This window comes from Schistocerca americana, chromosome 11, assembly GCF_021461395.2.
Source record: "Schistocerca americana isolate TAMUIC-IGC-003095 chromosome 11, iqSchAmer2.1, whole genome shotgun sequence".
NCBI classification, from domain to species: domain Eukaryota; kingdom Metazoa; phylum Arthropoda; class Insecta; order Orthoptera; family Acrididae; genus Schistocerca; species Schistocerca americana.
In genome coordinates this window covers 96816169-96842486 of record NC_060129.1, presented here as the reverse complement: position 1 = coordinate 96842486, position 26318 = coordinate 96816169, and the positions used below count along the sequence as shown (strand labels likewise).

At 43.8% G+C, this 26318-nt stretch overlaps 1 protein-coding gene across 1 annotated transcript in view; it reads right to left on the bottom strand.

Annotated features, from left to right (window-relative positions):
* LOC124553300 overlaps positions 1 to 25720 on the bottom strand; it is a 35981-nt gene extending 10261 nt beyond the window's left edge. The window contains exons 1-2 of the mRNA XM_047127180.1: positions 25626 to 25720; positions 24967 to 25363 (exon numbers count right to left, since the gene is read on the bottom strand). Of these exons, the coding sequence (XP_046983136.1) occupies positions 24967 to 25363; positions 25626 to 25720 (492 nt within the window). The remainder of the gene's footprint in view (positions 1 to 24966; positions 25364 to 25625) is intronic.
* Positions 25721 to 26318: the final 598 nt, after the last annotated feature.

The window sequence follows — 26318 nt, the reverse complement described above, 5'->3', positions numbered from 1 at the left end:
ATGTGACAAAGACTGACACTTTTGAAGAGCTCAATGAAGACTCGGACGGCGAAGACGAACCCCCCGCCCGGATTTCACACAACGATGCAAAAAACGCTTTTGACCTCGCCCTTCAGTACGTCGAGCAGAATCCAACTCCAATGGACGTTTTATGGATAAAAAAATGGAGGGACACTGCAGCTAAATCTAGAATAACATCTGCTAAACAAAAATGTATCATGGACTTTTTTTCCAAGTAATTTGTTTTCATTTTTACTGTAAAAACAATGCATACAGTATAATCAATTCTTAGTTTACACATACAGTAGTTTATTTCATTGTAAAAAATTTCTTTTTTATATACAGTGCATTAAACATTTTTTAGTTTACAGTATATATCGTTAATACGTTATTAAGTACAGTACAGTACTGTAATTTGTTTGTCGTTTTTCCTTTTAAAACCAATACATATTATAGTGTGTGTAGACGGTTTTTAGTTAATGTATTGTTTAACACTGTGTAAAAAACGTCTTTTTATATTACTGTAGACGTCTTTTAGTTCTTAAAACGTTTAATTTTTTGTACTAAATCTCTTTTTATATTTTTTGCAATAAATATTAGATTTTTCGGATAATCCGACCTTTTTCTCGTTCCGACCATGGTCCCGGTCCCGAAGGTGACGGATTAGAGGGGTTCTACTGTATAGCGTTCACATAGGGTTAGGTGGAACCATTGGATTTCGGTCCTACAGCCAACAAGTCGTTAAAAGTGATGTCGCTATAAACTGTCTCGACTGAATGTATCCGCAGGACGTGTGGCCTGTAATTGAAAGAGTGGCCTGATAACTTCTCCACTGGCAAAAGCTTCCGGACTCGCCCGCCATTTGGATCCCTGGGAGGTGACTGCCCAGGGGCAGGTGACTGTAAGAAAAGGTTGAATAACCAACGAAAGGCTTGCGTTGAATGGCGTGGGGCCCGAAATATGAGAAGTGTAAACATGGTAGGGAAGGTCGAAAACCTGAAATGGGATATGGTAAGACTCAATCTAGATACAGTGGGGGTCAGCGATGTTAATGGGAAGAAGACCAGGATTTTGGCCAGTCGAGTATACGGCAATATCAACAACAGTAGCAAGTGGTACAACGGCAGTAGGAGTCGTTACCAACAGGAAGGTGGAACAGGGGGAGTATTACTGCGAACAGATCGGTGACAGAGTTGTTTCCATCAGAGTAGACAGCAAGCCAACGCTGGCAACAGTTAGTTCAGGTACACGCGCCGACGTCACATGCAGAAGATGAAGACGTAGAGAAAGTGTATGAGGATACTCAATCGCTGATTCAGTACGTAAAAGGAGATGAAAATGCAGTAGTAATGGGGGACTGGAATGCGGTGGTAGGGGGAGGGTAGCAGGGGAATATGGGAACGAGAAAGAATTCTGCAACACAGTTCGGACAGCCGACAGTAATAGCGAATACTCAGTTCAGGAGGGAGAGATATACTTGGGAAACGCCGTGAGACACAAGGGTATTCCAGTGAGATTACATTGTGGCCAGGCAGAGATTCCGACATCCGGTATTGGATTGTAAGACGTATCCAGGAGCAGATACAGGATCAGATCACAATTTAGTAGTGGTGAAGAGCAGGCTGAAGTTTAGGAGACTAGTCGGGAAGAAACAGTGTGCGCACAAGTGGGAAGCACTAAGGAATGAAGAGCTACGCTTAAAGGTCTCTGAGGCTACAGATGCTGCAGTAATGTGTAGCTCATTAGCCACTTAGAATGGACATCTCTAAAAAGGGCAGTTACAGGAAAAAGGTCAAGTAAACCAAAGTCCTAAAATACATACGTTATGAGCTATGAGCACTTTTTCATGGTCGACACTGTGTAACCAGCAGTGAATAGTTTTGTCTCACTCTTTCTAATGAGTCAGTCGTTTTGTATTCCGTTCTTTGTACCCTACGCATATGTTTGTACTAGTGGAGGAAACAGTTGTGTCCTGGTGGCTAAGTTTAATCATCCCCCATTCGAACGTCATTTAGGTATCGTGAGAATTCTGAGGCGCTATGATCATCGTTCATTAAGTTACAACAATATCACACCACACAGTCATGAACAGTTAACATTCCTTAAAACAAACATGAGATCGGACAGTTAGTGATGACAGTAGCCCAACAAACTAATGTTCAACCACGTGGTTGGCTCCCCACGGACGAAAGATACATAAAGCAAGGAAAATTTAAGAGAAGGCAAAGCTATTGATATTTAGGAAATTGAAAGCTTATACAGGCACACCTGAAGGCAAACAGACATTCATACAGAAGCGAGTGCTCACTTCTTATCGCTACAGAAATTTTCTAAAAGAAAAATCTGCCAAAGTTTTGCATTCCTTGCTGCGGCAAGGCAAAGCAATCTTTCAGAGTTGAAAAGCGAGACCAAAAGCTAACAGCTCTCCCCTCGCCAAGTAACAACGCGCCACGCGGTCAGTCTAACTCACCCTTCTTCGACTGGAGCACAGCTGTGGACGCTTCCCGCACCGGCGGCAGACTGCCTCCCGCTTCTTCTCCAGCCTCTTCTACGCTCCGCGTGGCCCGGAAAACCCAAAGATGCCATTTCCGCCACCAACCTAACGCAGGTCGATTTCTCACAAGTAGTGCAAACTTCTTTGCCTACTTGACCACTACGAGAGTTGGCTATTCTGTACAACTGTTGCTGAATCTGTACGACTATCGCAGACTTTGTGCAGCAGACTACGCCACCGTCTAGCAACGTGACACTCAACCACATTCATTCAATCACGTCAGTATGACAGTTATGATAAAAGAGAAACAACGAAAAGAAAGAGAAATGCTAGTGAAAATGGGCCACCGGACTAATGAAAGGTAGTTACACGGACCCTTTCAAGACTTTTATGGGAGTGTCGTGACCTCAGTTTCTCTCAAACGCACTACGGAAGCGTGGAACAGGAAAGGGGAGGCTAACTGCCAATCGAGAAACCACTTTTACTATGTCTATACCAGAACGAAAAATAGTACAATTTATGTTTTCAAACTATGCCAACATATAAAAGCTGAAGGAAACGTTCTTTCACCCGAAAATTTTGTGGCACCAGTGTTTTCCATGTCAGTCTGAAGCTAAGTTTTCGAACGATATGAAATATACGAAATGCCCCGTTCTGAGTGTAACTATATGCTCTCAACTGCATGGGGCCGCGCGGGGTGGCCGTGCGGTCTTAAGGTGCCTTGCCATGGTTCGCACGCCTGCCCTCATTGGAGGTTCGAGTCCTCTCTTGGGCTTGGGTGTGTGTGTGTTGTCCTTTTTTAGTTTTTACTTCAAGTTCGATTAACTTAAGCCTAGGGACCGATGGATGACCTCAGCAATTTGGTCCCATAGAACTTACCACAAATTTCCAATTTCTCATCTGCATGACTCCAATTCGTTATACTGCTCTTTTCCAACGAATGTCTCGTGTAACAATCAAATCTGAAGATGAATTACTACAAAATTAACATTTTGATGCAGCACGTAGGAAAATTGGGTTACCACCTACATCTGCGCCGTCACGTCAGCCTCGCTGCTGCGTACTGACGCCCCCCCCCCCTCCTTCCCCCTGCCACCCTCCACCCCACCACTACCGCAGCCAACACGACTTCCATCAGCGTGGCGCGTTGTCTGCTCTGCGCGGACGCCCGCTTCCTGCCCACAGACTGCTCTTTCACAGCGCCAACGCGTCTCCTCGAAGCTTTCGAGATTGCAGCGAAATGACGACGAGGAGAAAATTCGAGAAATTGCAGCCAATACAAAGGTATACCGACCATCACCCTACCCACGCGCCATTCGCGACATGGCATAAACAGATAATATTATGAAAAGGAATCTTCTTGAGAATAGCATTTTAGTTGGTACTAATGCCCTCTGTGATACTATCCGCAACGGACAGTATAGTACTACGTCGGTTGCATTTCAAGCCACGGATGCACCAGAAATGCGGGGAAATTTTATCCAGCCAAGATGTACTCCGCAGTATCCCACCTATTTCGTCGGGAACACTTCCAGTCAGTTTCACTTACCGTAAGATAAGATCTGTTTTGTAAGAAAGCATTTCTGAGGGAACCTGTAATTGCTTTTCATTTCTGTTCTGCCACTTAATAGCAAGCTCAAGCGATTCTACCTACAAGACCTGAATAAAAGCGTAAGCTGCATGTTGCTGCCTTCTGAGATCACTAGAACAATGAGAAAACTCAAAACAAGCAAGATTAAATGGCTGGTTCAAATGGCTCTGAGCACTATGGGTCTCAGCTTCTGAGGTCATCAGTCCCCTAGAACTTACAACTACTTAAACCTAACTAACCTAAGGACATCACACACATCCATGCCCGAGGCAGGATTCGAACCCGCGGCCGTAGCAGTCCCGCGGTTCCAGACTGTAGCGCCTAGAACCTCACGGCCACTCCGGCCGGCAACGAGATTAAACTCAGCACATGTTGACAGCTGAATAGTCGCCCATAGCAAGCTTGTAACCCACATTTTTACAAAAGCTGCCTTTTACACAGAGAAAGGTTAACAGTACCTGGCAAAAAGTAGCGATACTCGAACTGCTCTACACAATCTTTTGTAGGTGACAGATGAACAAGTTTGCGTTGCGCACAACAAGGTTGAATCGGTAAGTAAGATGGCGGACACATCAAGTCAGTGTCAGTGCTAAAAAACCAGTGATCTCTGTACAACCTGGATGTAGAAGTCTGGTCTCTGACAACAGAACTGTAGCGTGTCTGCTACTTCATCTTGTGTGCATCGTCCGCCATGTTTTAGCTTGGCAAATAAATTTCCATCGCTCTGTACGTGACAGACTGATTTCTTGTTTTGAACTTTACGTGAATGTATGGTGTAATAGACTGATGTGGGGGCACAATCGGATTGTGTTTTCTTTCCGTGTTCTTGCGACATTTCCTAGCAGCCATGTTGTAGCTTGACAGGGAACGAAATATGAGCTTCTATGGCTGGCACCATCAGACAGCTCAAGTTCAACAGCCAGGACTGTCAGAAACACACGAATAGAGGCAAAAAGCGTAAACAACGTGTGAGTGAGTGGCGTGATGTGAAACGTAAAAGACTCGTGGATGCTGGAAAACAATATATACGTATTAAAGAAGGGAAAGTAACGGTGGCAAAACCTGCACCAGATGAGGTACGTAGTACCAGGTTGCAACCCATTTTTCATGGTAGTATTATGATTCGATAACCTTAAATAACTAGCCTAGTTTGTGACTAGCGAAGCAAATTTCCGTCTAGCCTTTATTGTGAATTATCACCAAGTAGCGCAAACCATATCGCAATATAACGAATCATTACACAATGGAAAGGTTAGGTAATGCAATGCGTAATAATAAAACACAAGAGAGCACGTGACTTACACCTTCAGGCAATATTCATCAATCATTGTTCTCGACTGGATAAATAACGAGTTATTTATTCAAACACTGTTTCAAAAGGTGGTTATCGTTTACTGTGATCCCAGGCATTCGGCTGCAGGTGCACCTAGCAATCTAAACGAATTGCACTGGATACGAAACACACAGTTTAAAGACTTCTATACTTCGAACTATGAACTACAACCAACAGTCAGTATTGTTGAAACAAAACTGTGTCAAACTTGAGCACACCAAAATAAGATATGTCAAAGATCTTTCTCGTAGACATTGCAGTTTTTCTTATTTGGTAACAATACCATCAGGTGACAGCAGGTTTGTCAAAAGACGCTATTTCATGTTTATAACAACTCTTCATGGAATACATGAATTGGAAAAGAAAATAAAAACTTCCGAGGTGTTCTGTGACAAGACGGGCAAACGTACAAATCAACTTACGCAATACCTCATCATCGGAAGCTATGTGAAATCAAACGTACACTGCCAGAACAGTCGCCACAAATCCGTTAAGAGTTGCTTGTCCGCTGATCTAAATTTAAAAAAGATAAACATCCCGTATATAAATGCAATGAATGAACATAGAGAGCGATTTTCCACTCGTGTTTCAATCTGCGATTTGATGTTCCTGGAGCAGAGTCTTGATCCTACTGTGACAGGTTTTATTTGGGTATTATGTCAGCAGAGAACGATGAAAGACAAGCTATTGAAATTAAAGGAAGATTACATCATTCCAACGCTGAAGGGTCTTATAAAGCAGTGAAGGAAGGCGAAAACAAAGCCCTAGTTCTATCTCCTTTTTTACTTTACGTTGATTTACAGCAAGTGTTTTTCTGTCCTGTACTGTCCCTCTCCTCCGTGTTTTATCAACGGCAATATTCCTGTTATAGCGAAGCCACACATAATGCGGGAACTAACGATGGAACAATGTGCTTTTGGCGTGAAAGTGTTGACAGGCGAGGATCAACCGAAATTTCTTCGTGTATATTGAAGTACATCACCACAAACTATCAGCTCCTTCCTCGGGGAGAAGGTAAGACTTTCGTCATTTGGTCTGACAGATACACAGGGCGAAGAAATAACTGGCATATGTTATCACTTTGGCAATATTTAATAACTCTGGAATATTTTACGACAGTCAATCATAAGTTCCTGGTATCAGGTCACAATTTTCTGCAGTGTGACCGAGACCTTGTCCTGATACAGCATCAGAAGGATCATCATACTGTGCATGTTCCTGAACACTGGGTAGAGGTTTTCGCTTCATCGGGGCTATGAAACCTTTCCTCGTATGTGATATGAAGCCTGAGGAGTTAAATTGGAGTGATTTGGAACATTCGTTGAGAAGGTATTCGAAATTCTAAATAACTTCTTCACACTGGATGCAGATAACTGCAGATGATCCAGGAAGAGTTCGCATCAGAATCCGCCACAATGTATTACAACGGTTGCATGCATATTCCACCGTAAAGAAATCAGGAGGGGTTCGCAATACATACTGTCTAAGCCCTATAGTGTGCCACTAACTGAAATTCCTCTTCTCTGTTCAGAGCTGTTGCCAATATAGGGAGGAAAATTGAATGACTTAATGGATATGTACAACTGTATTCCGGTGGAACTGAAACAATTTTGTGAAGTGAAGGTTGAGTAACATTTTAGTGTACTGATTTCTTTGTAAATGAAGTCAGCATAACACATAATACAAGAATTTACTTCAGTGACAATTTCCTCTGCGCTGCACGTAGGTGCAACACAACAGAGGGGTATCTGTTGAGAGGCAAGAAAAAACGTGTGGTTCCTGAAGAGGGGCAGCAGCCTTTTCAGTAGTTGCAGGGGCAACAGTCTCGATGATTGACTCATCTGGCCTTGCAACACTAACCAAAGCGGCCTTGCTGTGCTGGTACTGCAAACGGCTGAAAGCAGGCGGAAACTACAGCCGTAATTTATCCCAAGGGCATGCAGGTTTACTATATGGTTAAATGACGATGGCGTCCCCTTCGGTAAAACATACCGGAGGTAAAATAGTACCCCATTCGGATCTCCCGGCGGGGACTAATCAGGAGGACATCGTAATCAGGAGAAAGAAAACTGGCGTCTACAGATTGGAGCGTGGAATGTCAGATCCCTTAATTGGGCAGGTGGGCTTTAAAAGGGAAATGGATAGGTCAAAGTTAGATATAGTGGGAATTAGTGAAGTTCAGTGGTAGGAGGAACAAGAAAATGGTTCAAATGGCTCTGAGCACTATGGGACTCAACTTCTGAGGTCATCAGTCCACTAGAACTACTTAAACCTAACTAACGTAAGGACATTACACACATCCATGCCCGAGGCAGGATTCGAACTTGCGACCGTAGCGGTCGCGCGGTTCCAGACTGTAGCGCCTAGAACCGCTCGGCCACAACGGCCGGCGAGGAACAAGACTTCTGGTCAGCTGAATAAGGGTTATAAATACAAAATCAAATAGGGATAATGCAGGAGTAGGTATAATAATGAATAAAAAATAGGTATGCGGGTAAGCTACTACAAACAGCATAGTGAACGCATTATTGTGGCGAAGATAGACATGAAGCCCACGATTACCACAGTAGTACAAGTTTATATGCCATCTAGCTCTGCAGATGACGAAGAGATTGATGAAATGTATGACGAGATAAAATAAATTATTCAGATAGTGAAAGGAGACGAAAATTTAATAGTCATGGGTGAGTGGAATTCGATAGTAGGAAAAGGAAGAGAGGGGTAAGTAGTAGGTGAATATGGAATGGGGTAAGAAATGAAAGAGGAAGCCGCCTGGTAGAATTTTGCACAGAGAATGACTTAATCATAGCTAACATTTGGTTGAAGAATCATGAAAGAAGGTTGTATACAGGGAAGATACCTGGAGATACTGGACTCTGACGACAATCTATTGGTTATGAACTGTAGATTAAAACTGAAGAAACTGCAAAAAGGTGGGGATTTAGGGAGATGGGACCTGGATAAACTGACAGAACCAGAGGTTGTAGTGAGTTTCAGGGAGAGCAAAAGGGAACGATTGTCAGGAATGGGGGAAAGAAATGCAGAAGAAGAAGAATGGGTAGTTTTGAGGGATGAAATAGTGAAGGCAGCAGAGGATCAAATAGATAAAAAGACGAGGACTAGTAGAAATCCTTGGCAGAGCGTATACGCGGAAAATGAAAAAAAATTCCCGGCTTTTTCCCGGATTTCCCGGTTAAAAATACTCTTTCTCCCGGGTGAAAACACACTTTCTCCGTGTTAAGTGACACTATATTTTCTCTCAGAACTGTAAAACTTATCAATCGTTTGGATGGTTATGGCTTTATGCACGGGCGTGGAATTTCCCGACAGTTTAGAAAACGAAACTCACGGGGGAAAAAACACGTTTGGAAAGATGTCTAACGTGCAGCAACATGTGCGCTGCTTATTACGAAAGTATACATTGGAATTCCACCAAACACCGCATGTTACTTTCGGAATCATTGAAATCGAGATTGCGATGCGCTTTTGTAAGCCAGTCGCAGCTCATGTCACGTGATCTCGCCAGCCGATGACAGCGGACATACAGAGCATAGGACACATGATGTAGTCAGCCAACAGCAACATCACTGTTATGTAGCGTGAACACACAAACAGGGAAAGTTAATAGTTTAACTTAATATACATTGTGTTGTTACAAGAAAAGCAAAGCTTTCACATATAAAATTCGTCTCTAAGGTTAATAAGCTGCAAGAGAAGCTAAGCTTTCGCATATAATGTTGATCTTTTCTGCACGTGTTACACTTTAAGATATATCAAACAAATGTGCCAGTAAAATTTTTAATAATGACATAAATGTCTAATCTTCAGGTTCGAAATTCTTCTAAATGGCTCGTTATCAAAGAGTTGATTTTTAAATGAGAGTCAAACGCTCTGTGATTTAATAAATTCATGGTACATTCTTGCACATAGTTCAACTTACGTAAAAGGATATTTACTTTGAAAGTAACGCTTTTCAAACCACCATTCGCAATATTTTCCCGCGACCTGTTAGAAACAGATCCGTTTCCGCAGTTGCCAGAGAGCGCAGATAACAGGCGACACCGCGCTTGCGAAGCTGCCATGACGTAGGAAGCCCGTATGTGCGTACGTGTAAAACATTAAAAGATCACACATTATGTCATAAAAGAAACAAGACGTCAGAGATTACTGCAAGAGCATCGGAATTTCGTGAACCATACTAAAGTGTGCACATTTAAAGTGCATATTTAAAGTGCACATTCCAATGTCCAGATTTCCAATGAAGTAGACCTCGACCTGATACTAAGCATTTCAGTGTGGTTTTCGGGATGTAAATTTTATTGGAGCACCAGTACTGTATTATATCATGTCTGGCTCTTAATTGTGGCAAAATGTCATACGTGCTAGAAGATGAAAACGTGCACTTGAAATTCCGCAACCAGTTGAAACTAGCCAGTACTGTAGAATTTCGTTTCAAATACATTGACTGCCTCTGCGGAAAAGGTTAATAAAATCAAATTTCTTTAGCAAACAGACTAAAAATAACTACATTGTTCTGCAACGTGATTAATGCTTGACTGTCAGAAAGGTGGAAATAAAATAAAATCTGAAAGTAATAAGATATTTTAGCCTTCCATAATTATGTGAATGTATTTTAATTCACTTGATAGCTCCCGGCCACAGACATCCATTTTGTTTTCATTTGAGGTGAGAGTAAACGATGGGGAAACAGCAAAATCACTAAATGTAAAGACGGGTCACGTGGAGACTTCCCACTATAGCTCAGACTGCTCTGCGCATCAGCCCCGAATCTACGACATTTGCGAACCGGGTCAATACGAAAAAATCGAATTTTCAAAAAGATCTTCATATTGTAGCGTACATCTTTCTGAAAAGTCTGAAACATAAAACATATGTGTTCGAGGAAATGTAAGACATGTTATATGGTCTGAAGTGTGCCAAAGTGCATTGCCACGCCTCTTCATACACCATTCTTCTATAGCACGTCATTGTATTTCGCTCTCATTGAAATGTGTGTATTTTGTAATGGATGCCATCAAACTATATTCAGGACAGTGGAAACTGAAATCTCCTGTTGTGCCTCTCCTGCCCCCAGTCGGCCCGTTTGACAGCCTGCCCCCTCCCTTTTTTTTTTAAATCTCGCAATTAATAGTGAATGGGATTATTTGTAAAAGGGAGAGTAAGATCTCTTCTGAAAATTTTCACTCTTTATTGTCTATTAGCTAATAACTTGCTCTTTTGTGAAGTACACATTTCTTCAATCCTTAGCTCCTAGCATTTTTTTCTCTGTAATCTTGCTACAGCTTTACATGGTGTGCTTACCTCATCAAAGTTCGTCAAACGTTTTGCTACATGAAAAATCGAAATGTCACTATCTAATACTGAAAAAATCATACCCAAGATGGTCTGGTTTTTCGATCTGATTACGTCTATTTTGTCACTGTGTGATAGATAAAACAAAATAGGCCTTTCTAATATTGCAGCAATTTTGTAACACACACCAAATAAACGACACTGTTTTGGCACAAATGGTCATTTTTACACGACAGAATGTAATTCACGAAGTACCAATATCAAATGCCTATAAGACCTACTGCAAGCAAAAAGCTTTATGTTAGGAAATAGTTTCACATTTCATTCATACGCACCAGTTTCTCAAGCACGAGATCGAAAAGCAGTATTACGAAATTTTTATATAAATTTGGAATCGTCTTATTGTTCCGTAATTTGTGTGATGTCCCCGTTTGTTCTCCTTCCCCGCTCTAACAAACAATCTTGTCATCAAGAATTCTGTAGCTATTCCTGCCATTGTGAAAATTTGTTCGGCGATTAACTTCACAAACCCTGCCAGAATCACGGGTTTAGTTATCCCGCGATTATTTTCCGGTTAGGCGTTATTAGGTGTTGGTACAACACGTTTTCCGCGTTACTATCAGAATAGCACTTCAGCGGCTGCTAGCCAGGGACCGTACAATTGGTCCTTACAAGTGTAGCGATCTGGCCAAAAATTTACTGTCAAAATTTCATTTTCTTATATACACTGAGAAGATAATACGTAATCTTTCTTACCCGTTATTCCTGTTAGTCGTTTATTTCCACTCTGGTTGTCTGAGTTTATGGATTTCGCTAATAACGCTGAACATTTGCTAACACAGTCAACCACATAATCAGACAGCCATTGGCGTTCATCCGTTCGGCTTTACTCCGCTCAGCTCGTATAGTCACGTTCCCTTTGGTCTGCGGAAGTTTATTTCTAAATGTGACGAATATTCTCCTGACAGAGACATCACGTACACTATGCACGCATTCAAAAATCAACTTATGATTCACTCAGGAACCAACTTAAGATGTGTTCAAAAATGTTCAAAAATCAACAGGGATGCGTTTCGAAATCTTATGAATAATCGATAGACCAACGTGAGCTGTATGCTAGGCATTTTGTGAAACAAGTTTTTTTCCCCACGAGAATATGAATTTGGCGCCCCCTTTTCCCAGTAACATCTAGTTACTTGCTGCGACTGCTTGCACAGCCAACAGCCACATTCCTGTAGCCAGAAGCGGGAAAATCTACTGCTCAAACACGACTCAACTGCGCATGCGCATGAGCCCGCTCGTAACTGCTAAAAAGAAAGTAATGTAAACAGTTGCGGCTTCACACTCATCGGAGGCAATTTGTTGTTATGAAGCATTGCATTGCCTTTCTAAAGCCTTTGACACATTTGCTGTTGGCAGACGCTTGCATGATCACTGGGTGTCGTTGTATATGGCGCATTTCCTTTGAAATTTAAATTATTTTCGTATTTTTTCTCTCGTTTATGTTTTATTGTTGAAGTATTATTCTGCAGTACGGGGAAACAGTAATATCCTTACGTAGACTATCGGTTCTTACCGATCAAAATTACAAAACTCTAACTGAAAACTATAACAATGAAAAATTCCCGGAATTCTAAAGAATTCCCGTGTTTTTCCCGGATCTCCCGGTACGTATACACCCAGCTTGGATAACAGAAGAAATATTGAATTTAACTGATGAAAGTAGAAAATAAAAAAAATGCAGTAACTGAAGCAGGCAAAAGGGAATACAGACGTTTCAAAAATGAGATCGACAGGAAGTGCAAAATGGCTAAGCAGGGACGCCTAGAGGACAAATGTAAGGATGTAGAGGCATATCTCACTAGGGGTAAGATAGATCCTGCCTACAGGAAAATTAAAGAGAACTTTGCACAAAAGAGAACCACTTGTATGAATACCAAGAGCTGAGATGAAAACCCCGTTATAAGCAAATAAGGGCAAGCAGAAATGTGGAAGGAGAGAATCTATAAAAGGGAAATGTACTTGAGAACAATTTTATGGAAATGGAAGAGGATGCAGATGAAGATGAGATGGGAGATATGATACTGCGTGAAGAGTTTGACAGAGCACTGAAAGACCTTAGTCGAAACAAGGCCCTAGGAGTAGACAACATTCCATTAGAAGTACTGGCTGCCTTGGGAGAGCCTGACAAAACTCTACCGTCTGGTGAACAAATGTATCAGACAGGTGAAATACCAGCAAACTTCAAGAACAATATAATAGTTCAAACCCCAAAGAAAGCAGGGGTTGACAGATATGAAAATTACCGAACTATCAGTTTAATAAGTCACGACTGCAAAATACCAACGCGAATTCTTTACAGGCGAATGGAAAAACTGGTAGATGCAAACCTCGGGGAAGGTCAGTTTGGATTCCGTAGAAATACGGGAACACGTGAGGCAACACTGACCCTACGATTTATCTTAGAAGATAGATTAAGGAAAGGCAAACGTACGTTTCTAGCATTTGTAGACTTAGAGAAAGCTTTTGACAATGTTGACTGGAATACACTCTTTCAAATCCTGAAGGTTCAGAATGGTTCAAATGGCTCTGAGCACTATGGGACTTAACATCTATGGTCATCAGTCCCCTAGAACTTAGAACTACTTAAGCCTAACTAACCTAAGGACAGCACACAACACCCAGCCATCACGAGGCAGAGAAAATCCCCGATCCCGCCGGAATCCTGAAGATGGCAGGGATAAAATACAGGGTGCGAAAGGCTATTTACAAATAGTACAGAAACCAGATGCCAGTTATATGAGTCGAGAAGCATGAAAGCGAAGCAGCGGTTGGGAAGGGAATGGGACAGGGTCGTAGCCTATCCCTGATGTTATTCAATCTGTATATTGAGGAAGCAATAAAGGAAACAAAAGAAAAATCGGGGTATGTATTAAAACACATGGAGAAGAAATAAGAACTCTGAGGTTCGCGGATGACATTGTAATTCTGTCAGAGACAGCAAAGGACTTGGGAGAGCAGTTGAACGGAATGGACAGTGTCTTGAACGGAGGATACAAGATGAACATCAATAAAAGCCAAACGAGGATAGTGGAATGTAGTCGCATGAAGTCGTGTGATGTTGGAATTAGTTAAGGAAGTGAGACACTTAAAGTAGTAAATGAGTTTTGCTATTTGGGGAGCAAAATAACTGATGATGGTCGAAGTAGAGAGGATATAAAATGTAGACTGGCATTGGCAAGGAAAGCGTTTCTGGAGAAGAGAAATTTGTTAACATCGCGTATAGATTTAAGTGTCAGGAAGTCGTTTCTGAAAGTATTTGTGTGGAGTGTGGCCATGTATGGAAGTGAAACGTGGACGATAAATAATTTAGACAAGAAGAGAATAGAAGATTTCGAAATGTGTTGCTACAGAAGAATGCTGAAGATTGGGTGGACAGATCACATAACTAACGAGGAGGTATTGAATAGAATAGGGGAGAAGAGGAGTTTGTGGCACAACTTGACTAGAAGGGATCGGTTGGTAGGACACGTTCTGAGGCATCAAGGGATCACCAATTTAGTATTGGAGGGCAAGAAGGAGGGTACAAATCGTAGAGGGAGACCAGGAGATGAAAACACCAAACAAATTCAGAAGGATGTAGGTTGCGTTAAGTACTGGGAGATGAAGAAGCTTGCACAGGATAGAGTAGCATGGAGAGCTGCATCAAACCAGTCTCTGGACTGAAGACCACAGCAGCAACAACAATTTAGTATTCACAATGTTTGATATGAAGATTTTGTTGAATACCGTGGTTAACTACAATCCATTGTATACTGTTGTTGGTTACAATCTTGTACACTTATGTGTGAGGTTGAAACCTTGTTCTCTGTCAAGATGGTAGTTTATCCATTATTCCTTTTTTTAGTTTACGTGTGGCGTTAACAAGTGCCTGTCAGTCAAATGACGAAGTCAGTAGAATTGTTGCATTACAATTTTGGTTTCAGAAGTGCAAACATTTGTGCAATATAATGTTTTCCTTCTTCCTGGAAAAAAAAATTACTTCTGTCGGTTACAACCTTGTTTTGGGAGGCTATTCAGTTACAATATCAGTCCGTACTTGCCGCTGTTTACACTGAATTCAAAGTATTGCTACCGGCAACAGTCGCAACGTTTTGCTGTACACGGGGCTTCCACACTTCAGAGAGCAGGACGTGATACGTGTTGTACAGGCGAGTACGTCACTGGGTATGCGAAGTTCCGTGTCTGCAGCGACGAGCGCGTTTAGACGATACTGGAAAATGCTACAAGGCGCTGTCTTGTGGTTTTGAAAGGATTTAGACAGGTCACCCACACATTACGCAGCATTTTACGGCCTCAGGCCGTAAACCAGACAGTGCCTACATTCTCTGAATCAAGGTCTAGGAATTAAATTGCACACATCACGTAAATTCCGAGGATAACAACTACTATAAATAATTAGAAGGTAACTGTCAAATAGGTAAGCGAGACTGACATATGGCATAATATTTTTTACCACCTGAGAGATTATGCACACACACTCACACACACACACACACACACACACACACACACACACACACACATGCCGTGATGTAGGAAAGTAACTGAGCGCCGCGTCGCGAGCCACTGTTTCCTGAAGTGGCGGGGCAGCGGCTCTGACGTCACGTGGCCCCCTCCCCCCCCTTACCCCACCAACAGCCTCCGGCAACGGACGCTGCAAGCCGTGACCTTGGCGCTCCCGCCTGCTTTTTTTCTCCCTCCAAGATGCGAGCACATGCAGCGCTTCCCGTGACAGAACGCTGCATTCCGAATAAACAGTTTCGCCCTCCACTTGCCTCTAAGTCTTCCTCAGCCATTCTTAGCAACGACAGAACAGAACCTAGCCCCGTGTTCTCAAGGAAATCTTACGTTCCGAACGTATCCTTAAAGGCTATTTTCACTTACAGTACTACAAGTACTTTTAACTCGAAGTGGTGGCCACTTGTATTTTCCACAGTCATTTTGATTTCAGTCTTACAGAGAAGTTGACAGGTTGCGAGTACATAACGTAATCAATTCGTATCAGATGGCCATTCAGTACATTTCACCGACTCAGTTTACTGTTGGCTGCCCTGGTATCCATCCAGGAACTTAAATTCATCCGTTCCCTTGTGCTGTGCCCAGTACGAGGGCCTAAATTGTTATTTTGTGTCAGCTGTTTTTGTAGTAACCGTCACTTTTGCGCTAGTATTTTTTAACAGTTCTTAGTAACTGGCTGTTATTGTGCTGTGATTGGTTGATGCAGTACAGACTGAACAGTCCCGTATTCGGTTTTATACTACCGGAGTACTGGTGCCACATTTAGTGGCTTTGTGTTGAACATAAGTGCAAGGAAAGAAAGAACCCTCGGAAGCGCGTACTTGTAGGTGCGAATTCTTACAATAGAACAGCGCAAAATGACGCGCCATATGGCGACGTCGTCATCGCGAGCTGCACTTACTTTGGTGTCAAACACCGAGTTTAATTTCTGCCCCTTCAAACCAACTACAGTAAGAAACTAACGACAGTAAGGTCAGCACTGTGGATCACCACACAAAACTGTCAAGTCTTGATGCCGTAGTAGTTTTCTTTAGTCGTGTCGGAAATATTTCGTTAGAGAAAACACGTTAGTAAAGTCTTGCATGCATTTATAAAAACTGCGCCATTCATCGTGTAAAGACTGGGTATTACGTTTCGCACTGTGAGAATGGAGACTGCTACACCTGTCATTACACTGTTTTCAAGACCTCCTGGGTGGGGTCTGCGCATTTTGGACAATATTTGACCGCCGTGTCGGCCCCTCTGTCCTGACTGTGCTGAATCGACGCCAGGGGTCGTGGGTTCTCTCCCAGCAGTTGCTTTTCTACTCAGAAAGCCGTGACTCGCCGCGGTGTGTAAGAATGTGGCGTGGAGGAGACCCTGGATTTTTCTTTGCATTGTTTATCTTTATTCACTATCGTTGTTTTAGCTTTGCCGCCACCGGCTCTCAGCCGACGATAAACTGTTGTAAAGATAATGAACATCAAATAAAGATTTTGTTAACAAGAAAATTAAAAATCAGCTCCCTCATTATCATTTCAAGTTAGAATTTCTCCTAATTAATTTTAGGTCTCAAAGACAAATGCTTTGGAAGACCCCAACACAAAAGAGATTACGAAGAAGAAACTAATTCTCTTCTAGCCGCAACAGAGAGTAACCGACCACAGAAACAATTGTTTTAGATCTGTCTAGGTGCTAATGATCATTTGCATATTTTTTATGCGAAGTAAAAACATGAAATAATATGCACAGGCGATACGAACAAAGAAATATTCGAAACTAATTTTCTCACTAGGAAAAGATAAAGAGAAATAGCTGTTTGAAACTGATAAATAAGGAGACTAAAACTGTATCTCTGATTTGGCAGTTAACTTGTATGCTTGGAGTTGGAAAAATTTACCGGTCGAAAGAAAGAAGGCGCGAAGGTTGAGGCCGTATTTTGAATAAGTGTAAGTAGAACAATATTTGCTATCACTAGATTTGCCAACTACTCAACATTTTAAACGTGAATGAACGAGAGATGGAATAATTCGTGAGTGGTATCGAAATTTAATTGTATTATCTGTACAAGTCAGAGATATAGTAGAGATCCAACTGTGCTTTGCAGAACGTTACATCACTTACTGTGGCCTTTCGTAGCTTGTAATCGGAATGTTACACAAGGAAACCAATGATACTATAAGTAAACTGTCACTAAGACGTGAATTACAAGTTAATGAATAGCAACACTGATAGCTCACCGCCGGCCGGTGTGGCCGTGCGGTTCTAGGCGCTACAGTCTGGAAGCGCGTGGCCGCTACGGTCGTTGGAATCCTGCCTCGGGCATGGATGTGTGTGATGTCTTTAGGTTAGTTACGTTTAAGTAGTTCTAAGTTCTAGGGGACTGATGACCTCACAAGTTAAGCCCCATAGTGCTCAGAGCCATTTGAAGCATTTTTTTGATAGCTCACCATACGTGTTAGGAAACACTATGACAAATTTCTCAGTATTATTTTGCAAGAAGAATGAAGCCATTGGTGCAGTGGTTTTTCGTACTTGACTCTGCACATAATGAACTCCTAGATCCAATTCTAGAATTCAAACACTTGACGCAACATATTAACGACACCTGGGTCTTTTGTCTATGCATACGTCACTCACACGCGAAACTGCGTTGGTTCCGTCTATGTGCGTAATTAAAGTGTGTACCACAAAGGAGTAATATGGGTTCGATATCAATAGGCATATACTCACAATTTATCTACGTTGTCGTTGACTGCTTACGGATAGATTCCCGACAGTAACGTACACAGTATATGTACTGGCATTATAGGCAGCACTGTGTGGTCAGTAAATACCAAAATGCTACTATACTCTGTGAATTAATACTGGACGCTGCAGTGATTAATAGTAAGGGCACAGGAGTACTCTGATTGTAAACATTGTCGGGAGTGTACTTTGAGGCAGATTATGTGTACAAATATTTTCTAGGTCATTCAAAGAATTCGCAAATACAAATTTCTCAACAGATCTGACTAAAAATTAAAATAATTTTTGGCATTACATGAAAGCAGCAAGCGGATCGAAATTATAAGTTCAGTGGCTCAGTGACCATACTGGCGTAGAAAAGGAAGACGACAGACAGAAGGCGAAATACAGGGCTACCGGGAATCATTTGTTTCCTGAATTCTGAATTTTCCAAAATATTATGTGCACAAATATTATTGGATCATCAATACAAACGCAGCTAGTTTAAACTGTGCCGACCACCTGACATCACGAATTCACCGCCTTGCCAAAATGCCGACGAGGCAAGGGAAGCGATTTCGTGTGTTGAAATACGCGAGATATTTGACCAAATGTAGGCAGCTGCAACCGTGGAGGGGGGGGGGGGGGGGGGCTGAACGAGATTTTTGTACAAAGAAGTCAACAGCAGGCACAAGCCGCGAACTCGAAATAGCGCAACAAAGTGTGTGGAAGACCGTGCGTCGGCGCTTACACTTCAAAAGGTACCGTTTGCCGCTCGTGGGAAAGCTGTGGCGAGTAACAGAATGAGATGGGGCTGAGGTAGTGTGCATACTCGCGTCCATCTAGAAAAGTTTTTACTGAGTTTAACGAAGGCGATGTTGGCCTGATGTACTGACGATGCCCTTTGGCTACACTGTCCAAAGGATCATTCTAAGAAATATCAATATAAGATCAACCTGAAGATGCTTAAATAAGGCGAAACGCGTAGTTGAAAAAAAAAAAGTGAAGTTGCAACCAAGACTGTTTTGGCAGAAATAGTCATTTTTATAGCACGACAGAATGTAATTCAAGAAGTACCAAGAAAAAAAATCTGATGCCTATTACGCCTACTAATAGCAAAAAGCTTTATGTTAGGAAATAGTTTCACGTTTCATTCATACGCTCCAGCTTCTCAAGCATGAGATCGAAGAGTAGTAGTATGAAATTTTTGTGTAAATTTGGAATCATCATTCTTCCACAATTTGTGTGATAACCCCGTTTCTTCTCCTTCCTCATTCCAACGAACAACCTTGTCATCACTAATTCTGTAACTTTTCCTGCCAATGTTAGGTAAGACTCATTCTCTGGTTAGCTTCACCAACCCTGCCACAATCACCAGTTTAGTTATCCCGCGTTTATTCTCTGGTCATGCGTTATTACGTATCCGTACAACGTGTTTTCCGCGCTACTCCCAGAATTTAACTTAAGCGGCTGCTAGCTGGGGACTGCACACTAGTAAGTGTAACGATCTGACCATGCTTTTCCGTCAAAATTTCATTTTCTTAGATACACCGAGTAGATAATATATAATCTTTCTTTAAACTGTTATTCCTGTTTGTCGTTTATTTGCACTCTGGTAGTCTGAATCTACGGATTTAGCTAGTAATTATAACAAAGTTGATCATTCGCAAACCCCGTCAACCACATAGCAAACAGCTATAGGCATTCACCCGTTTGGCTTTATTCCGCTCAGCTCGTATAGTCCTGCCCGCTTTTGTGTGCAGGAAAGTTTATTTCTAGATGCGACCGAGATTCCTGTGGCAGAGACATCACATACTCTATGCATGCATTCAAAAATCAACTTATGATTCATTCAGAAATCAACTTGGAATACGTTCAAAAATATTAAGAAATCAACAGCAATGCGTTTCTAAATCATATGAATAATCCACAGACCAACCTGCGCTGGATGCTAGACGCTTTGTGAAACAAGGTTTTTTCCCTCAAGAATATGAATTTGGCGTCCCCCCCCCCCCCCCGAAACTGTCCATTTTTACGGGTAGCATCTGGCTGCTTGCTGCTACTGATTGTACAACTAATAATGTAAACAGTTGTGACGTCACAGTGATCGGGGGCAATCTGTTGTTTGAAGCATTGCATAGTCTTCCTAAAGCCTTTGACACATTTTGTTGATGGCAGACGCTTGTATGAGCACTGTGTATTTTTGTTGTATGTGGCGCATTTCCTTTGCAACTGAAGTTTTGTTTTCGTGATTTCTCTCGTTAATATTTTATTGCTGCAAAAAATGGTACAAATGGCTCTGAGCTTTATGGGACTTAACATCTATGGTCATCAGTCCCCTAGAACTTGGAACTACTTAAACCTAACTAACCTAAGAACATCACACAACACCCAGTCATCACGAGGCAGAGAAAATCCCTGACCCCGCCGGGAATCGAACCCGGGAACCCGGGCGCGGGAAGCGTTTATTGCTGCAGTATTATTCTGTAGTAAGGGGGATACAGTTATATCCTTTGTTAGAATATCGCTTCTTAGAAGCCGAAAACACAAAAATTTCACTGAAAACTAAAACAATGAAAAATTCCCGGAATTCTAAAATATTCCCGGGTTTTTCCCGAATCTCCCGGTTGTCCCGGGTCGTATACACCCTGTCATTACATCATTCAGAAGCCGTACTGGAAATTACCGATAACTCGCGTCACAAATATGTGCAGTAATGTTCAGATCCGCTTTGTTTCTTTTTAGACCAACTTAAAAGTAAGACGCAGTAAAACGGAGCAAACGAAACAAAACCGTGGACGGAACAGCCCGGTCTGTACTCGCCTGGGACGTGGGGACTGCCCCGGTGTGCCGTGCTCACGTGTCAGCGGCGCGCCGGGCTGGCTGCACCGACGCCTCTTCGTGCACAGGCTGCGCGCGTCTTGAAACGTACCTCTGCACTAGGGACGAACGCTGCCCAATACCGAAAAATACTGAACCTGCCGATTCCAGCCACATTTCCATCCACGACGACGTCAAAACGGACATAAAACTCTTCAGAATCAAACATGCGTAAAATACGTGCCACAGTAAGAATTATTGTTGCTATAACATTCCATTTCTGTGGCTCCGCTGACAACCATAGTCAACCTGTCAACTAGCCTAGACCTCGGGCTATGCAACAGATCATTTTTCCACCACAGCCTACATTACAAAAAATAATGTACCAGCCATGTAAACATCACTGCGTTCTGTTGCGTCCGTAAGTCTGTGTGACGTCACAGAGCACATCATTACGCCACGGGGCAGTGGCTACGTCCGGTATCGGTAGCTGCGACCTACTCCAGTTTGGACAGCCGCCTGTACTGGAAATGCGGGTATTTGCAGAATCTAATGAGTGTTGATGCTTTAAGAAAAGTGAAACACACGACGAAAGTCTGAGACAAATGCAGATTTGTTTTAACTGTCTAAATCGTTTATCACCAAATGGGCCACAATGGCGACAGGGAAAATTTCGCGAATAGTTTTTTTCTTCGACAGAGGCATGGAAGTACCAGTGGTCGCAAGTAAAACGCAGCTACTCACCGAGGTCCACTGTGGTCTGTAATTATCGTGAGGTAACGAAATTTGGTAGATAACATGCTAAGGCGTTAATGCGAAAGCATTTTGCACAGGAGGAAATTAGTTCCTATTTTGGATACCAGGTGCGAATCTATCGCTGTGCAACATATCGCCGAAGTCTATGGTGCTCATACTGAACAAATTGTGCAAGTGGCGGTTAGTAACAAGATCAAAAAAAAAATTGGTTCAAATGGCTCTGAGCACTATGGGACTTAACATCTGTGGTCATCAGTCCCCTAGATCTTAGAACTACTTAAACCTATCTAACCTAAGTACATCACAAACATCCATGCCCGAGGGAGGATTCAAACCTGTAACAAGGTTATTAACAAGATCAACATTCTGCCGTTCTCACTTGTTTCGCCCTTCCTGCCGACGTTTCGTTCCCAGTCAATCACATACGGACACTTCTGTTAACGTCTTCCTTCCGTTCATAGCGCCACTTGGTGACCAGAATGGGAAATAATTTCTTCGCAGTGCAAATCGGTTCCGCAAGGGCGCATCGGTGTGCCAAGTTTCGCTACCATACAGTAGTTACAGTCCACACTGGGCCTGTGTGAGTTGCTCAACTACGCATTATAAGCAGCCAGCGGTGCTCTTCCACCCAGGATACCCTCAGCCACGCGACAGGGCGATCTCGCCACCTTCTCCACGCGAGTGACGTCCACTGCCGGCCCAAGTATCACGTGAGACACCACACTATCAAATATTTTGCTGCTGGACAAGACACCGAAAGAATTAAAAGCACCTAGAAACATGGTACCCATTCCTAAGTGATCTGACTCCCGTATTATGGTTCAATCGATGTGTGGCTCAAAGCGCGGATTCTACACATTCGCGATTAAATGGCGACCTTTTTATGACACTGTTGTGGCCGTCGCTACTGTTCATCTGTCAACGTCACACTTCCCGACAATTCAGCGCAAATAATCTCGCTGCACACGAGACGTTTTGGACAGGTCTGTAATAGGTGCATCAATTGCGTTGCGTATTTTGCGATGGACCAGTATAAATACGGAAACCACCGCACAGTTCAATGCCACAAAAGTGAAAGCCATTTAGGGCACCGATTTCGAATTATGTATTGATAAAATTCGTGCAAATCCCTCACGTGTGACCACAGTCACTTTTCCGTGACATCACGCGTCCTGTGCTGCGATTCGATGAGGGGACCAAACTGGACAGTCGCTGTGTTGATCTACCGGTATGTGAAGTTAAAATTAACAATTTATAGTTATGGTATTCAAATTTGCGTTTTATGACGATGTGCGGTCTAACTGATACACATTTTACGATGTACCGTCTAACTGATACACATTTGCAGGACTCTTTGTCAAGCCAAAGTGTCGGTAAATGCGACGTCAGGGGCTGACCGTTACTCCAGAGCAGTGACTTACCATCAATTATATGTGAGGCTTCTGTAACAGTACGTGGCTAAACTACAGGTTTCAATCAAAGATAATCAGCAAATGTCTCCACAAATGTTATAATTCTGGCGTGATTCACTCTTATGACGGAAACTAGTAACAGAAATCTACCTCGATGCTCGCAATTATAGCACTCAAAATGAGAAATTGAATCCAAATTCTGCCATCGTTATAGGCTGCACATAAAAATTTACACTGCTCTTCAATCGTGTCATTTCAGTCTCAAGTACAGATGTTGGTAAATGACAGCGTCATAATCACTTTCATTCTTTGGTCACATAAGATACGACTAATGGCCGGCCGGAGTGGCCGTGCGGTTCTAGGCGCTACAGTCTGGAATCGCGAGACAGCCACGGTCGCAAGTTCGAATCCTGCCTCGGGCATGGATGTGTGTGATGTCCTTAGGTTAATTAGGTTTAACTAGTTCTAAGATCTAGGGGACTGATGACCTCAGTAGTTGAGTGCCATAGTGCTCAGAGTCATTTGAACCATTTGATCCGACTAATGCGCAAGCACGGTTGCCACAATTTTTCTACACAAGCTGCACAGAACACGACGCGTCTCAAAGATCGCTGATGCGTTCTTTGTCAAGACACCACGCTCTCTTATCAGACAAATATTAACACGAGAACAGCCAAACAAAGTGTTGTATAGTGCAAAAAAGTGTGGCGTGTGATCGCTTGCGTTTCATCAGCAAATCTCAAACGAGACGTCACAGAACAATAAAAAATAATACGAAAGGTATATTTCATGAAGCACAAACATTACGATAAATTCTCCAGAAGTCGCCAACCACTAACCAAATCTTCGCCTCAGTTTAACCAGGATGTTGCGGTAAGCAACAGATCGCTCGTGTATCATAACCTCAACTCCAGAGAATTGTAAAAGTAGTGAAATGAACACGAGTGCTGCGTTTGATCGCCAGAAGTACGTCGGCATGGCGCCAAGTGTTGTGAATCGCGAGTGGATTACACAGTATTCGGAATGCCCACGCACAAAACAACTTCCGACGTCTGATTACTTTGCAGACGACTTAACGTGTGTAATATCTGACGTTAAGCACGTAAGCGAGAAAAGGTTTAGGAACGGTTAGAAAATATTCTTAACGTGTGTTCCAGTGTTCCAACTCGCGAAGTGCTCATTCTCAAGTACTTGTTGAATAACGTCCGCGTATTTCAGCCCTGTGCGTTACGTTACGTCCAGACACGCCAAGTTTCCAACCGTGACACTTTCCTCACTGTGTGCAAACCGTTATAGCAGATTACACCTCTGAATATTACGACAATATTTTAGATGCTTAAATTCGGCCAAATTAAGCGAAATGCTGAAAAACAAATTGTCAGCCCTGCAATCGCTCTCGGCTTGCGGGCTGGCGGTCCAGCATTACAGACAACCACGGCTGCTGGAGTCTGGAATCGGTGGCGGAAGACGCCGTGTCGCAGTAAAATTCCCTCAGTCCGATGTGCTGATTTTGATGGTTTTCTCATACTTGTGTCCTACGACTATTGGTTATTTCTTTGCAGTGACGTAATCAGGAACGCGTGGTTTTCGTTTTCAACAGCGGTGGTACGAGAATTCTGCCGGATTCGACACTGCAAGATCGAAACAGTACCCGACCGAATGTGGCACTTCCGTTCGTTCCACGTTATTCTCGCTCAAGTTATCAGCGATTAAACGACTGAAAGAAGGCGATAAATAACGAGTAATAAATTACTAAACACTAGACACGCTGTTTCAACACAGTATTCGCCATCCCTGTGTTCGTACCGATCCTAATTTTTTAAAATGAGAATGTATTAGACAGGAGCAGCAGTTGCTTGACGTTGCCCTGCCGTGAGTTACGGGACAAACCACACAGAAGCGTGCAGAACAACATCCGCCGCTTCCACATAATCCAGTAGAGCCCTGCTACGCGCCTTACCCTCTCTCTGGTGTTCTCGCCGAGAGGCTGGACTGAGTCGCACGCTACTGTCCTCTCGGCCGCTCCGCCACAACTGGGCCGCACAGACAGCCGGGGCGGGCGGCTGCCCCCAGCCAGCGATGACGTCACGGGGCAGGGTTGCCAGGCAGGCGAGGGAACGGCTGCAGCAGGGCGGGCGAGGCGCCCACGTCGCTGTCGCCACGGCACTCCGCTGCTCGACTCGCTTCGGCTCACGACGCGCACGCCAACGCCACTAGCCCGACGCCACGGCTGGACGGAAAGGGAAGCAGGTTGCAGCCGCACTGGAAATTCCCATCCGTGCGATGGGGAACAACAGCTGCCGCCAACGGCAGCCAAAGCGCAAGCGTACTCAGCAGAAGAGCAAGATTCAGCAGTGCTACAAGTGCCAGCAGCTGGGCCATACTGCGCGCGACTGCAAGAACGCCGTCGCGTGCTCGAAGTGCGCGGCGGCTGACGACACGCGCAGCTGCACGAAGCCTCGCGGGGCGGCCAGCAGCTGCGCGAACTGCGGCGGTAGACACGCCGCCAACTCGCGTAGCTGCAGCTACCTCAGGGAGTCACGCCGTCCACCACGCGCTGCGGCGGCGTCAAGCGCCACGGCGTGCGGCCTGCCCCCCGCTCCGGCGAGGGGTGCGAGCCGCGCCGCCACGAAGCAGAAGCCGCCACGGCCGGCCTCCGAGTCCCCTTTGCGGCAGAACGGTCCGCGCTCAAAGGAGAACTTGTCGAAGTTCATCGGCAGCTCCAGCAGATGCGCGAGGAGATGCGGGGTCTGAACAAGAATATGGTTCCCGCCCCCGCGCCCCCCTTGCGGTGCGCCCGGTGCGAGTGGACGCCGTCACGCAGACGGACCTACCGTCGCAGAAGGACGTGGCCACTCAAACGGACGTAGCAATGCAGGACACCGGGGAGACGACCACGGACGTGGCACCATCCTCTCTTTCTCCAACTCCAGGCGGGAAGGCAACACAGAGGGGGAAGCAAGAAGAGGATGGCAATCTCCGCACGGACATCATACCCTTCCCGGACAGCACGAACATGCCAAACGTGTTGAAGAAGATTGCCACCATGGTTCGGGATGGGCGCTTCAACGTCCAAAAGAACCCGTACCTCTTCGCCCAGGCGGAAGGGGTACGGAAGCCGTCGCTCCCGCACAGGCCGTTTGAGATACGTGGCGGGCATCGGGCAGTTCTGCTCGAGTTCGTCACCAAGAAAGATCTCAACACCATCAACACGAACCCGGTCTTCACGCCGCGCGACTAGGAATATATCCTAGAGGACGCAGTCGTGCGGCTGAGGAACGAGGTTCGCGACGGCACGAGGAAGCTGTCTGC